We start from the raw sequence: 15899 nt of genomic DNA on the forward strand, positions 1-15899 counted from the left end.
AACAAAAAACATCCAAATGATGAGTGGAAAAAAAAGAAAAAGAAAAAAAAAACCAACTTGACTGCTTCAATGAATCCTCAGGCTGGTTGGGACATGTCACCTGTGATTCACCGTCAAAAATGTGGTTAGAACATCCTAAGGAAAGTAGATATGTGGTCAAATCTCCTTGAGAAACTATCATTTCCTCCATCTCCAACAGAGCTAAACCAGTCATCCACCCTGCAGTGACTCTCCTGTTGGCTGAGAACCTCCAAACCTGCAGCGAGGTCAAAGCAGACCATACATCCTGTCAACAACAACGAACCACAGTTACGATGTTAAACACTCCACGTTTGCCTCAATTTGTCCAAAAAGGACTGCATTGTTTTGAGTTACAGGAAAAATCCGCCCTCAGATCACAGAACACAGTTACAGCTCAGATGTTTTGGACTGAAAAGTTCTCAAACCAGCTCATTTCAAAGGACCATACCAGTGGCCACAAACACTCTGCATCACTGCTGTGGAAGTCCTCCATCATTCCAGGGATCCACTGGCTTCTATTCATTTCCAAGAGGTGTCAAAGTCAGTTTATAGTGGTGTAACGCATCAGTGAATATCAAATCTGCTGTCATTTAATGTTCAGTTACATTATTGTTACAAGGTAATTAGAAATGAAACAACAGAAAACAACTCAACCATTATGGCAAATTATTAAAGTCATTTTTTAAGTCAAAACATTTACTGACACCTGCTTTAAAGTGTGAGAATTAACTCGTCTTGTATCACAATAAACTGAATTCTGGGCTGTCGGTCAGACAAAAAAAACAAAAGAATAACTATTACAGCTAACCTTCTGTCTCACCATGCTGCTGACTATTAAGTAATTTCTTCTGCAACTTCCCTTCACTCCACTTCAGTAACAAATTCATCTAACAGACGGTTTAGACTTGCTCCATAAAGCTTGCATTGTTTTGGTTGTTGTATTAAAGTGAGTGTCACTAAGTATACCATAAAAGTATTCATAATGCTGAATGGCTCCATTCAGTGTGATGTTACATACATTGACATGTAGGCAGCATGCATTATTGAACTTGGTAAAACACAGGTTATGGTCTGTGCACCCACTGTCATGACAAAATCCTCTGCTGGACACCTGCCTGTTAGGGATTTTGGTCGGTGGCAGCGTTACAGGTTGTGTTGCTGTTCGACATTGAGGACCTGACACTGGAACCAGAAAGCTTATACAAGAAGAAGAACTTCAAACAAAACGCTTCCTGTGTTTCAGGGTGGATTTTTCCTTTATGTCACATAGGGTTTGATTGTAAAATAAACTGCATTTGGACAGTATTCACTGAAAACAACAGCTCAGATTTCAAGACAGATTGGTCACTGCTGCACAAAAAGTGAGCAGGTACAACGAAACCGCAGGATAATAAAACCAAGAAATCCTACAGAAACTCAGAGGAAATGGTTGATTGTCTGTGTGAAGCTATGAAGAACAAAATCTGTTTGGATAAAAGGATTTCTCCTTTCCTGCATCGACAGTAACTTGTTCCCCTTTCTCGTGATCTTGAGGTGAAAGTGACTTTTTCTGTTGTTCATAATTAACAGGTGAGACTAATCTACTAGTGATTTTTGAATGTTGTGACATAAATGAATTCACAAAAAGGCTCGTCGAGGTTTTTCTGGGTTTGAACAATCATTTAGGACTCGATTCGTATCAGGTCTACAATAACAGACGTCACTGTCCATCCAGCTTGGGTGTGAACCGCCCCTCGTCACACAGCCTTAAGTTCAGTTTCTACTTGTTTACACCCTCTGATCCTGTGTCTGCGGCAGAGAATACATTCAGAGCACATGTGCGGCCTCTCCCGTTCAGACAGACAGAGGTAGGAGTGGTTGAGCGTCTGAACGGCTGTGTGGAAAATCACTCAGTCGGCCTCTAAACTGTCCACAGACAAGCAGAAAGGTGGCTTAGGTACTGGCAGCTCGTCGCTCACCTGCATCAAAATATTCTCAAAACAGATTATAATGTGCGTTTTGTTTTTTGGTGAGTTCATTTCTGTGTCGTCAGCATAACTGAAATCTTCAGGCTGAGGTTTTACTGCCTCTGATTATTGAAATAAACAGAAAATGATTCACGAGGTTCCTGGGTGGAGTCACCAATCCAGCAATCAGGTAAAACAATAAAAACTACACTCCTGTTGGACGTGCACCTAAATCGTCAGTGACAAGCCGAGGTGGCATCGCTACAAGGCTCTTCTTTGACAGTCTCGGTGAAAGAATTCCAAACAAAGACTACATTATAAACGTGGCAGCTCACCATCTTTAAATAAAATTATTGCAAGCGTTCGCCGTTCTACCAACCCATCTTTCCCTCGTTCACCATCTCTGCTTTTCAGACACATTTTCCAGCCTAACCTCAGTTTATGCATCACATGTATTACTGCTACATTTAAATCACAGAGCTAAGGAACTGTTTCTCCTGTAAAGAAACACCTGCTGATGTCTCAAACACCCAGAAGGGCATTTGACAAAACTTCCAGCTGTTCTGAAGGTATTCCCCAAACCATCATACTTTTCCAAATATCCGGATCAGAAAATATTCTGCCAGATGACCAGGAAGTTATTGCATCAGAAAGCTGGATGCTTAGGTCTGTAATCCAAATGTGATGTCAGTAGGTGAGAGGCACAGACTCTTTCCAACATAATATTAGTGTCTGCACATGGAGCCCTGCCTCTCACATACCAGATCATGTGCTCAAGCCAGAGCTGAGTTTCACTGTGTGGAGCACTTTTATGGCTGTAAATTGAGAAAACCTCAGGGCGGCACTACGGCCCTACTCGCACTGTACAAGTCCCTCACACACATACATGTCGAAGCCTTTTCCGACAGCATTGCATCCACAACCTTTATGATCTAAGCTCCAGGTCCTTTGTTTATCTGCTGGTTGCTGTCGATTTCCTGACTGATTATTTCTGAACCTCATGAAAGAACAGTTTCTTTAAAAAACAAAAAACAAAAAAAAACAACCAAGAAACAATCAAAACCTCAAAGCACTTCAACGGATCACATGGCTCCTAATCTCTGGAAGTGCTCTGGTGGGTCTTGGGATTAGTTGCATCAATGCTGAAAAAGGTTTCTGTATTTTTCCCAGAAAGGTTTTTAGGTTCAGAGATCCAGCTTTGAGTTTCTCAGTGTTGTCAGCAGCCTCCAGGTTCTTCCTTGGCTTGGACGATGACGTGATGAAGACAGAGAGGAGACCGTCTCCTGCAGAGACGAACTGCTCGTCTTCACTTCAGAAAAACAAGACAAGAAAACAGCAGTGTTTTGTCTTTTTCCATATGGGCTCTTCCTCTTATCCCATACCTGACCACCCCAGCCCTCCCACACACACCCACTCCCAAAACTGATTCCCTTGACTACACGTGACCCGGCCTCCCTCCCTGTCCCCCTGCAGCCCACCACACACACAATCTCATCTCTGGCCGTGGAGCGCTGACACGACGGGGGGCTGCTGGGAGCTGCTGGGTTGAGAGACGGGAGGCCACATGGGAGTCTGTTGCACATGGTGGTGGTGATGAAAATGGTGGTGCATGTGGTGGTTGGTGGGGGATGATGGGGGCAGCCAAGCTGGCTGGTGGCTGGGTGGAGAGGAGGCCCAGAAGGAGGTAAAACCTGATGTGGAGGAGGGGGCTGGGGGGGAGCAGGCCATGGACACCTGGGAGGGGCCGCTGCCGGAGCTGGAGCCACACTCAGATGCCCGCAGCTTGGAGAACATGGTGATGGCATCTGGGAAGTTGGGCGGTGTGGCAGGAGTGTTTCTGGGGGTACACATCTGTAGGAAGGAAACAAGAGGACATGAGCACAAAGTACACGTCAATGATTAAACGTCAATAACAGAGCTGTGACATGGGAGGAGACGCTGGTTCTGGATGCGTTTATGTTTTGGCCACCAGTTTGAATTATTAATGCCTGAGAAATCAACTTTTGTCTGTCAGTTTGGCAGATGGCTCTAAATACTACAAACACCCATGAGCTTCGACCACAGAGAAGAAGCCGATCGGAGACATGAATCTGAACTGTAGAGAATTTAAATGTGTTTGGTGTTGTAGTTGTTGACAAAAACAGGTTACTATAGTTGTAGAATGCATTTGAAATAGACCCAAAATACAAAAGTAAATTAATTTAAGATGAAGATTGTACTTTTTTCTTTTTTTGGTTCAGTCTAATCTACTTTATATGCTGAGTATTCTGTGTAAAGCTTGCACATTATATGAACATCTCAATGGAATCATTTTATTGGGCTGGATCAGTAAATAATTGTATAACTGTAAATCCTTTGTTTTCAACAGGATAACTTTATATGCAATCTTGTTAATTCTAACATAATGGTCAACAAAATTTAAAACCTGGTGTCAAACAAGTTTATGAAAACATTCAGTGTGCGCTTCAGTGTCCACATCAGTAAAGAGCTTTGCTTGTTTGATACCTTTCATTATATCACAGCGGGACAGTTACTGAAACTATGGCCCAGCCAGCTCCTCTGCTTCAGACTGTGGATGTGTGAGCTGTGTGTGACACGCTGCTAAACGCCAAAAGTCTCTAGTGAAAACATCAATTAAAGTATAATTTGAAAAGGGACACTACAGATCACATAGCAGCCAGAAATAGAGGAGGGGGCTCTCAGCTGTCCAGCAGGAGGCCAAACGGAGTACCGATATATTTAGAGCATGTGCATGTAGAGAAATCACACACACATGTTTAAGATGTTTGTGTGCAGCCTTAAACTTAATTCAGGCACATAACCTGGCTGTTAGTCTCCTGCAGTACTATGTTTGCACTGAGATACACTTTGTTTTTGCTGCTTTAAGCTGATGACAGCGTAATTTACAATCCAGAGTCCATCCACTATAGTGCCATTTTAGTATTTTTTTATTGCAATTTCCTTGACTTCTCACAGCATTTACAACTATTATTTTTGTCTCAATACACTGTCTCCGTTTGTTATTATAAGGTATCGGGCTGTTTTCATATTTCATTAAACAAAATCTTACATATGTCTGTGATGCACATCAGTGTGTGTACAGTCAGAATATATAAAGTTTTTTTAAGTCACTTCTCTATACTAAGCATCTGTTTTTGTGTGTCTGCTGCTCTGAACAAAGTTCACCTTATCTTATGTTGCTCACTAAGCTCATCCAAGCAACATTTACTCAGAAAAGGATTTTTAGGGGTGTGAAAATCAGCAGTCATGAAAGTCAATGCTGGTTCTTTTGGTCAAGTTTGCTTTAAAACTTCCGAGCTGAAATTCACAAGCTCTCAGCGAATTCTTCATTTCTGACAAGGCATGTCCTCTTATGTCTACTTGTGATTCTTCGTCCCAGGTGGGGACGGTTACGATAGCCAGTCCCAAGCTAGTAAAAGCTTCTCTATTTAGTTCAGTTTCTTCTGGTTCTCCCTTTTACACTACAGGCGTCGGTAAAGGGGAAAAAAGACTGATGATGTATACAATACAGATGAAAACTCAGTGGTGGCCCAGAGGCCTGTACCACAAAGTGAGTTCAACTTATTCTGGTTCTCTTGGGGCCATCTAGCTTCACTGAGCGCAACATTGGCCGTCCTGGATAACTGAAGTCAGTTATCAACTGGCTCTGTTAAATCTGGGTTTTCCTGTCAAGCTACGAGCGCGTTCATACTGTATGACAGCAGTAGAGTTGTTAATCAGAAGCTACAGCACCATGAGTGATGTAGGCCACTGAAAATAATATGAAATGGAGCAGTGACACCTGCGGGGCAAATTGTTTCTAGGCAGAGCAAATAGTGATGTTACAGCAGGCAAACTGCAATCAACAGTCACAACTAGAACAGAATAAGAAGCTATAAAACTCTATAAATCATTTTCAAATATTAAGGAAAGACTAAGAATATACCGGATATTAGCGCAGCATTATTTTAAGGGTCTTATTCGATGACTAGTTTTTTTTTTCTCCTTTGTCTGATGGTGAATAAACTGTTATTAAAAAAATCCAACTGTCTCCCCTGCCAGGGAGGAGAGGAGAGGTGCACCTCAAGTCAGATGTTCACTTATAATCGCATGAAATATTTAACAGCATATGAATTAGTTTTTCTAATAAAAGACCATTATCACAGAGTCTCCTCATGTTACTCTAAGCTGCAGTGATGGAGCCTGTAAAAACACTGACAGTTAATTCAGTCCCTAATCAAATCTTGTGCATTTAAAATGCAGTGTTGATCATCATGAAGACTGCAGACACCCTCAGTTTGTTAGAAATCCAGAAAGCCTGAAACAGCACAATGTTATGAATAGAAATATCTATTTAATGTTTATCACATTCATATAGACTGACTCTGTCAGGACCCAGTAGGAATAGTCGCTCAGTCCAGTGATCTGACTGGTTGATCGGACAGGTTTTGTTCCGATCCTCTGAAGGTAACCTGCTCAAAGCAGGTTAGCCGTGCGGCAATGGTTACCATGGCAATCTAGCCTGATTAAAAGTGGGCCAGCTTCATGGTACCAGAAAACCCAAGCTCAGCCCAAAGTTAGCTGGATAAGCCACAAATCTCACTTCATGGTATGGGGCTCAGCGTAAATGCGCCAGAGTCAACCAAACAACTGCAGAATACAATATCTGATCACATTTCTACTGTCCAAGACATTAATGTAGGAACTTGTGGCATTTTGACAACTTGAGTTAACAAGACTGGGGTGAAATGGCTCCCTTATTTAGTTTTTGTGTTATACATGCTACATGCCACCATTGTTGACAACTCGATATCAAAACTATTTAGGTGTATGTAAGAAAGTGGAGGAAATGGGAGGGATGGGTTTTTGTTTGGTAGTTTTCTGCCACATTCAGATTTTTGTATGTTCATGAAAAACATATGATGGGTAAAGGTGTGCATATTAGTTGGAACATTTTATAATAAGACAAAAAAAAAAAATCTAACTGGCAGACACTGACTGACTGGATCCTACGTTGTTATTATTACCACAGGCTGCTCTAGCACACTAACACATGACTCACTGTACTGAGAATCAGAAGTAAACATTTATCTCTGCTGACTGTTTTCAGCCATGGTGTGACTGTTGCTGCTCATGCCACACCCACTCACACACACAGTATACACTATAGTATTCCTACTACTACACATGATGCGCATGCATACAACATGCCACAGAACCGGTTCACTGTCGCCCCGATTACCTTGGATGTTTAGAACAAAACAGCTGAGTCTCACGACCTGGTTCCATGTGTACAGAAAGAAATGTTCCTAAATTTAGACAAGTTCAAAAATTCTTATTAAAACATCAAACATGGGTTTATATAAAGAACTAAAAATAACCGAGTGAAGTGTGAATGAGATTCTTTTAAGCTGACTTCTCAGAAAAATAAGATGTCCAAAGAGTTTCGATTTAGTGGCGCTTTCAGACCAGAGAAACTTCTTTGTAGTTCACAGATCTAATGGACAAAGTACCCCCTTTTTGTGTGTCCACACTGTTGGAACTCTGAATAACTGCCATTTTCTAAAACCTGACTGTGTAGCTAAACAATAGTGATTAACAGCATCACCAGCAGGATGAGGAGCTGCAGTCCCCCAACAGAGAGTTAGTGGCTCCTTATTTAATTAACGTTAACCTATAAAGAAAGTATTTACCAGTAATGAAATGTCATCAACTGTTGTGAGCTTGTTGGCTAATAGCTAACAGTTGGCCACATCACTTACTTCTTACTGTCGGTGCAAATGTAAACAGAAGCCCATGAATGTATGTAGTCCATGGGGGAGCTCCCCATTGGGGTCGTACTTAGAACTGGCAGTTTTATTTCTTTTGGCTTTAACGATGATTTATTAATTTGGGGCGACTCTGGTTCAGTGGGTAGAGCAGTCGTCAACCGAAGGGTTGGGGGTTCGAATCACGGTGCCTGCAGTCCACATGTAGAAGTGTCCTTAGACAAGACACTGAGCCCCCAAGTTGCCCCCGATGGTCAAAGCCATCGTTGTGAGTTGGCGCCACAGATGGCTGCCTCGGATCTGTACCGGAAACAAATTCCTTGTGTGTGTAAAATACTCGGCCAAATAAAGGTGACTATTATCCCTATCCTTATTTTATTACTAAGTGCTGCTCTGTTTCTTTACAGTGATGAGATCTGTTGCCCATATTTTACAATTCCAAAGGTTTTAAGTCTGATCACAGTAGTTCAGATTAATCCCCGTTCGATACATGAGGCTCAGTTTTAACAAAGCCCCCTGTGTTTTTCTGACCTTGTCAGTTTTAATTGCTTGTGGCTGACAAAAAACCTGAAACAAACTTGCTGTCAGCAGAGAGAAAGAGAGAGTCGATAAAGGGCTCATCATTGCTGCAGCACTGACGTCTTTCTGCTCCACAGCCAAGTGGATCATCATGGAGCCATGCTGGGTCGGCCTGAGCACTGGGGGAGGTGGAGGAAATGGAAACAGCCATCTTAGAGCTAAAGCTCATCCTAACTGTTTAGCTGCTTCACAATGTCTCTCAGACCTCAGCAGCCCTGTACAACACTGTACTCTGAACCTCAGGCGAGATGATGTCATCACACTGCACCCAAAATAATAACAAACCCAAGGCACTGCCTCTCTCACTCCCTCACTACCTCAAGCTACAGTACAACATGCTCCTCCCTATATACACCACACAAGAGCAGTGGGAGGAGGGAGGGGAAAAAAAGATTCCAACTGAAAACAAAACACGGCAGCTGCAGATGTTGACATGCTGCTCCTGCATGATCATGATCCAACAAACCCCAGGCAGTAGCATGGTTGGTCGGTAAGTGGGACAAGATTCAAACACATGACAGTTAAGAAACAGGATTGTGTAAGCAGCCCTGGACTGAGGACAAAAGCATCTCTCTGCACATGCTGACACAAGTCTGCACTGCCTCACCATAATTATTGCATTCATTCAAACTGAGTTTTGTCAAGTGAATCCTCTTTATAAGCTGGTAATTACTGTAATCATATGCAGACACTCCCTGTAAGGTGGTTTATATTCAAATGAAAGAATGTGTGCCCTGCCAAAGCTAAACAACGTTGATAGGAAAAGTCCAGTATTTCTCACCCTGACATGTTTCCCATCAGCGTGGCCACAGTGGCTCTCGTACAAAACAGTGTGTATTGGAGTGAGCTGCAGGAGCCTCAAACAGCTCTCAGGACAATGATGAATATTTCAAACTCTTTTCTGAGAAGGGAAATGCAGAAAAGCAGCCGCCTGGGACACCCATTTTGTTTTTAGAGTAGTATCTTAGTCAGCCACATTTTATATTGCAAATCTGCAGAATCATGTACGTCAGTGCTGATATTAGATTTGATTTAGCTGTAAGTGATGGAGGATTTTCAGCCATGTTGCTGCCAATTTGTGGCAACTTATTAGTTGCTTTGACCAATTCTGACATTTCCTACTCTGAGACTGATAAGAACAATTTGTACAACTCACAGGCTTGTATTCAGAGTGTTAACGTTATGATGTGAAAGCAGCATGAACACAGCATCAGATCTAACCAGTTATTTTCATGGTTCTGGCTGGGAGATGACAGTAGCTATGCCAACAGCAGCAGTCTCTATATAGCCCTGGTTGAATGAAGCACAGGATTCAGTGTTTCCATTTGTACACCAAGAGCTGCTTTGTATTCTGGAGTACTGGGTTGTGTTCTTTGCATTTTCAAAGCCACAGGATCGGCATCAGCCAAAATAGAGCCGATCCAATTCGGATCCATATGTAGAACTACAGTCCTTTTATTTCAGCAGACTCATTTTGGCCTATTTTTAGCTTCAGGCCTATTTTTTTCAAGCTATATGTGTAAAACACTCCACAAAATCCACCAAAACAATAAAAACTCACTAGTTCCAACCAGAAACAAAATAGAGAAATACAAAAACAGTTAAAAGACACGATCTATCAGCTCTTATGTCAATCCTACTGAACATGGCAGTTCTTTTGACAGTGTGTGTTGTTTTTAATTTGCTATTTATCACCATGGGTTGGATATACTGTACATATACCTGTAAACGTAGCCAGTAATTCCCTCACTGTCTACCATTTGCCGAAATTTTGGACCACAGTTTTCTCTTTCCCAAACATGTTTCTGTAGTTTCCTTTGTGTGTTTTTGTACACCAAGTGCTTCCTATTCATGAGTGAACGCCTGGTAGAGACACGTGCATGAGCATCCCACGATGTGCACGTGAGATGTTACACGCTGTGTTTTCACTGTAGACCTTTTGATGCTTTTGTTCACTGGTGCTACGACAGCCACCACCTTCTGTTAATGCAGCGTTATTAAAATGTCAAACAGGGAGATCTAAACTGGACTGGTTACTGGATGCTCCTGAGAAAGAATGTGCCAGATTAATGTCAATTCGTCAGATATTTAATGAATACTTACTGTAGATAAATATAAGTATCAGATCTGAATCAGTATTGGCAGATACTATTGTAGGAATCAGATCAGTATCAGGCCCAAAAAGACTGGATGGGGACTTCCCTAGTCTTTACTGTAATTTAATCTTCTCTGTTTAGGGGAACCAAATATACTCACCATCTGGTGGTGGTGACTGGGAATGTTGGCCTCCTGGAAAAAGGAGCTTAAGGCTGTCTGAAGAGAGAGAGAGAGAAGAGAGACACTGTGTTAGGAGCACTCGCATTTTGATTTATTTATATAAAAACTCAACATACAGAAATGAAAAAGTCTAACATTTGCCTTCTTTTCCTCTCAGACCATAAAGAGGAAGGGATGCCCCATCCCCCCTCTTCACAGCCACTGTACAGGTCTGCTAACATAATCACTCACGTGAGCTCAGGGTTCAAACTACCATCTCCATGCCGCAATCTAAATCAGGGTTTGTATACCTCAGAGAGCTCTGCTGAGTTTTCATTTTAGCTAGCGGCCAAATAACTAACCGGCACAATGTGTAAACAGAAGTTTAACACCGAGGTTATACTGGGACTGAATTTTACACCGGCACAAACAGATGCTCATTTTGTTACCCAAACCCCAAAGACACGAGTTTTCAACCATATAAGACAAAGAAAACCAGCAAATGTTCACATTTGAGCAGCTGGAACCAGCTCCATTTTAATTTAGAATGATTATTCAGATATCAAAATAGATACAAATTAATTTACAACTAATTGTTTCAGCACTAGGCTGAATTTGCTAATTTTACACAAACCAATGTTTCTATATGAAAAAGCACTCATTTTGTTATAACAATAAAAGTGAAATAAGCAGAGCTGAGACAATTAGTCTCATGTGCTACTAAACTGAACATTTTTGGACTGTTCAGAATAAATAGGCAATTTGTCACCTTTGACTTCCAGAATGTTGTGATGGAGATTTTTTACTATTGTCTAACATTTTACAAGCAGAATTCACAAGTGAATCAAGAAAATAATAGATTATTCAATAAAAAAATAACAGCTGGTTACAGTCCAAAATTTAAGATGCCTGCTTTATGTCTGGAAACCTCAGTCACTATTTTCTAATATTTCATAGACTAAACAATTGAGACAATATTCTGCAATGTAAATATTAACGCAAACAATCCTGAGCTGCAGCAAAGAGTCTCTTGCTGGGGGTCGAGGAGTCGACCACAGAGAGCAACAGAGATGCTAAGAAAAACGTAAAAAGCAGGTTTCATGGCTGCCTCCCTATGTAAACAAGGAAATGAGTCGGCTTCTGGTTCGTCTTTGTTGTGAACAGAGCCGAGGCCAGTGTGAACAGAAACACACTAGATGACACAGAAACAACATTCTGACGTCAAAGCTAGCTGGAACAGATCAGGGAGCCATTTTTCTTCCCAGCAGCAGAAAAACATTCCTGAAAATCTGACGAGAAAGTGATTCATGTTAGTGACAGGAAACAGGGTCACATCATTCTGTATGTAGGAACTGATTAGTGTGTGAAGGGAACTACTGAGTTTATCTAGCATTATAAGCTTATTTAAAAATCTATTTTTACTTAAAAATGACCACAGTGAATCAGAAGGACTTTGGTGTGTTCTGCCAGAAGGTGAAAGAATTTTTCTCCTCACAATGTTCACTACAGTTTGACTGCTACAACCTCCGTTTCTTTTCCCAAGATAGCATATACATTAGCTGAAAGCTAATTTATGTTCTGCTCAGCCTGTCACTGAACTCTGTAAATTCATGAGGCCCCAGGTGAATTGGTTTCTACTTATGTCTTTCCACTGACTTTGTATGCAGTCGTGCCACCTCTAAAAATCTCTTTGCACACAGAGTCTGAGTCTACAGCCATGCTAATGTCGGAATGCTAACATGTTCACAGTGATAATGTTAGCATGCTGTTTAGTGGATAGAATGTTTACCATGTTCACTTGTTTGTGTTAGCATGCTAACATTCGCAAATTAACACTAACTACAAAGTACAGCTGAGGCTGATGGGAATTTAGTCTTCCGATATTTAGTCATAAACCTAACTATCGGTCAAATTTAAATGCAGACATGATGATGGAGCTACATGAAAAATCAGAGCATCACAGAGTTATTTCCATTTTCTCATTTAAACAAAAATATACTTTTCTAAAAGTTAATATTTTCATGCAACATATTTTTGCTTGGGTTTTTGAGTGAGGACATAAGCATGTCACTCCTGGATACTGCGGCTGGGAAATACATCCACACCTGGGAAACAAATTAAAAATCTTTTTTATGCTTCAGAACAGCAGTAAGTGTTGTCAAACTATCTTTCTGTTCTTACAGAAAAATTGGATGCTTAGCCCTGGGACTCAAACGTAATTGCAAAACACGCGAGGCACAGACTTGGGCTGAGCCACAGCATGTTTTCAACAGGACAGGGAGCATGAGCTCATTTTACTGCTCAGCGTAGCTTCCATTTCCCTTCACTGGAGGCCTCTTTCTTGCCAACACTTCAATGAATGCAGTCATTTCCCTCCCCCTTCCTTCACCCACGGTCTGGTTGTTTGACAACACGAGCAGCAGGGCAGGAATTTCTGCTGTACAACGTGACATACATATGAAACCATGAAAGTGCTTTGCTGCTATTGTGTCATAAGCCACTGAGTCCATGCTGTTCTATATCACCTCTCTGTTTATCTTTCTGGACCAGGTCTGGCGAGTGTCACTCACTAATGTCACACTGTCAGCTCACATTTCCTGTTGCTGTAAACACAAAACACTTTGTGTTCTTGTATGTGAATCTTCTTCCATTGTATTAAACTACAACTGATTACCAATGTTCACAGAGGTTTCTTCAAAGCATCCTTCACTGGAGAGAAGAACATTGTGGCAGACATTACAGTGAAGCTAAGCTGGTTGATGTAATATGACCAGTGGCTCTTGTTTAGGAGTACAAAATGTACCTATCTAGTGGTAAAAATAGAAGTTCTGCTTACATCAGCAAGAAAAACATCAACTTGACAAACAGTGATGCTAAATGTATCTGGAGCACCAGTAGTGGACTGTCAGAAAATTCAACCACAGCTATTTTCATTAATCAAAGTAATAAAAAAAATGGCAAAATTTCACATTAAAGTTTTTAAAATTTGAATATTTGGCTTTAGTTGTTTAGTATTAAAACGGGAAACTCTGAGTCTTTGGGATTTAAATATGTTGTCTGAAACTGGAAAACTAATTGTGATTAAGCTATTATCCAAGAAAATAATCAGCAGACTAATCACTAATAAAAAACTACCCTCCAGACTGCTGTGTGACTAAAAGTGGTGTGTTGGTTGCACACTGCTAGCAGCATGTTGCTACATTTTAGAGACAGTTTATGTAACAACCAAGTCGCAAACTCAGAGGATGAGAAATGAAGCAAGCGAACGATGAAGTGTTAAAACCTGCAGTTCTTCGATTGGCCACTTGATGCTGGCTCCAAAAAAAGAGTCAATCTTCATAAACTCCCGTGTTAAGATGCCCAACTTTACAGCAGAAAGAAATGTTTACAGCCTGGTATAAAAAACAGTTTTGGTCTCTAGTTAAGTTCCCCTTCCACGACAACTGTACGGGGGCTGGATTTTTAGATAACTCACCAATTTAAATGATATTGAGACTAAAGATTAAACACACTTTAGGGCATGGCTGCTCTGAGTGTCAGGGAGGAGGGTCCCACCATATGTGGCCAGCTGCTAGCTGTCTAGCGAGCTCCCCTCACAGTCCACCTCTTTGCCCATTTCTGGATTAGCTGTAGCAGGCGGAGTGAAGCACTACCAAGATGGCAACGACTTGAGCTTCAAAGCCTCCCTTCAGAAGACCAATGGGGGACGTCACAGTGGGTTTGTCCATTTTAATTAATCCTGGAATCATTTCATTTTAATCCTCTCTCCAATTAAATCCTTGTCAATGGTATAAACAAACAAATATACAGTCAATGGTAACAGCCTTAGTCACTGAGCTTCCTTCATTATGCACTCATGTAGTGGAAGAACAGTTAATAAATGCTACAAGCAATGAGAATAATTAATCCTGGAATCATTTCATTTTAATCCTGTCTCCAATTAAATCCTTGTAGGCGATGAGATATTTGAGGAAGTCCATCCTGAAACTTCTTTGCCATCACCTGAATGCTCATATAAAAAGTTGCAGTGGTGTTATAAAGCCAGATGCCAGACACATCTGTATTTTCTTAATGATGAGAATGCAGCTATATGGGGCGGCACTGACAGACCTCAGAAAGAAGACTTTGGCACACACACACACACTACAGCAGAGGTTAGTCAAGTGACAGAAAATTACTTCATTGTTTAAAGGTATTCATTAAGCAAAAACACCAAATGTTGTGTGACGATTTGTTATTTTTGTCTGTTTATATCATTGCAAAATGTTTTGGACTGCTGGTCCAAAATAACAAGAAACTGTAATGAATATTTTTTACTCATTTCTGATGTTTAACAAACCAAACTGATTAATCAAGACAATAATCAACAGACAATCAAACTAATGTAATTTAAATAAACAAATGCATGAGAACGTATAAAGCATGAAAAAAAAATGTCCGAGAATATTTCTTCAAGTGATAAATGCAAAACTGAAAGGCTGAGGTGGAAACCAACAGATGTCAGTTTCCATGTGTGAGGAGTTTTGCTTTTAGACTTTTTCAGTATTGTTTCCTTTTTCTGTTTTTCTAAGAAAGCCACTGTATTTTAGCTGACTACTCTTGTCTCTGTATGTGGAAGGAGTGGGAACAGAAAACTGGGGAGGTTTTGAAGAGGCTGTATCTTTTTTCTGATTTACATTTATTTGTGTTATATTGCAAAAATCAAACTTGCAAGTCTTAAAAATACATAGATATGTGATTAGACATGTTCTTGCTACCACAGAAAAGGTCAGAGGTCAGAGGAGGCCAGAGATCCCCCCCACCCCAGGAGCTGGTGGGGATTGAGTATCATCAGCAGGGGGATGTTTGCTGCCATGGAGGCTTGACCTCTTGCTACCTAACTGCTGGGTGACATGGCTAAAAATATTTTCACTTTTTTTTTTCATACTGATCAATATAGATAATTATCAATGTGCATTAACCAAGGTTTTACACATTGATAAATCAAGTGAAAATGGGACAGGATGTGGAGTCTCTCATCTATCTCACTCCCTCCATCACACGCTGCTGCCTACAGTCCATCTGTTGTTGTTCCAGCTTCTCTACACTGTTGTAAAAATACGGTCTGGACATTAGCTAAGTTTATAAGAACCTTTTTACAAACCACGCGTAGTCATTTCAAACCACCGGCCATGGAGGAGCTCTTAGCAGCTAAAAGTCTGAAACTGTGGATTTTAATTTGGCAACAACTTGAGCTTTGTGTAATGATGGTGCTCTGTGGGACTTTAGTAGTAAGCAGAGTGTTCTACTGGAATGACAATTTACTCATTAGTCAACTAACACTAGCTTT

The 15899-nt window shown here is 40.9% G+C and overlaps 1 protein-coding gene across 1 annotated transcript in view; it reads right to left on the minus strand.

Annotated features, from left to right (window-relative positions):
- Positions 1–1579: 1579 nt before the first annotated feature.
- Positions 1580–15899, minus strand: part of ubald2 (UBA-like domain containing 2) — a 17087-nt gene continuing 2767 nt past the window's right edge. The window contains exons 2-3 of the mRNA XM_020587931.1: positions 10571–10627; positions 1580–3818 (exon numbers count right to left, since the gene is read on the minus strand). Coding sequence (XP_020443587.1) covers positions 3459–3818; positions 10571–10627 — 417 coding nt within the window. The 3' untranslated portion in view covers positions 1580–3458. The remainder of the gene's footprint in view (positions 3819–10570; positions 10628–15899) is intronic.

Source organism: Monopterus albus, unplaced genomic scaffold, assembly GCF_001952655.1.
Source record: "Monopterus albus unplaced genomic scaffold, M_albus_1.0 scaffold488.1, whole genome shotgun sequence".
NCBI lineage: Eukaryota > Metazoa > Chordata > Actinopteri > Synbranchiformes > Synbranchidae > Monopterus > Monopterus albus.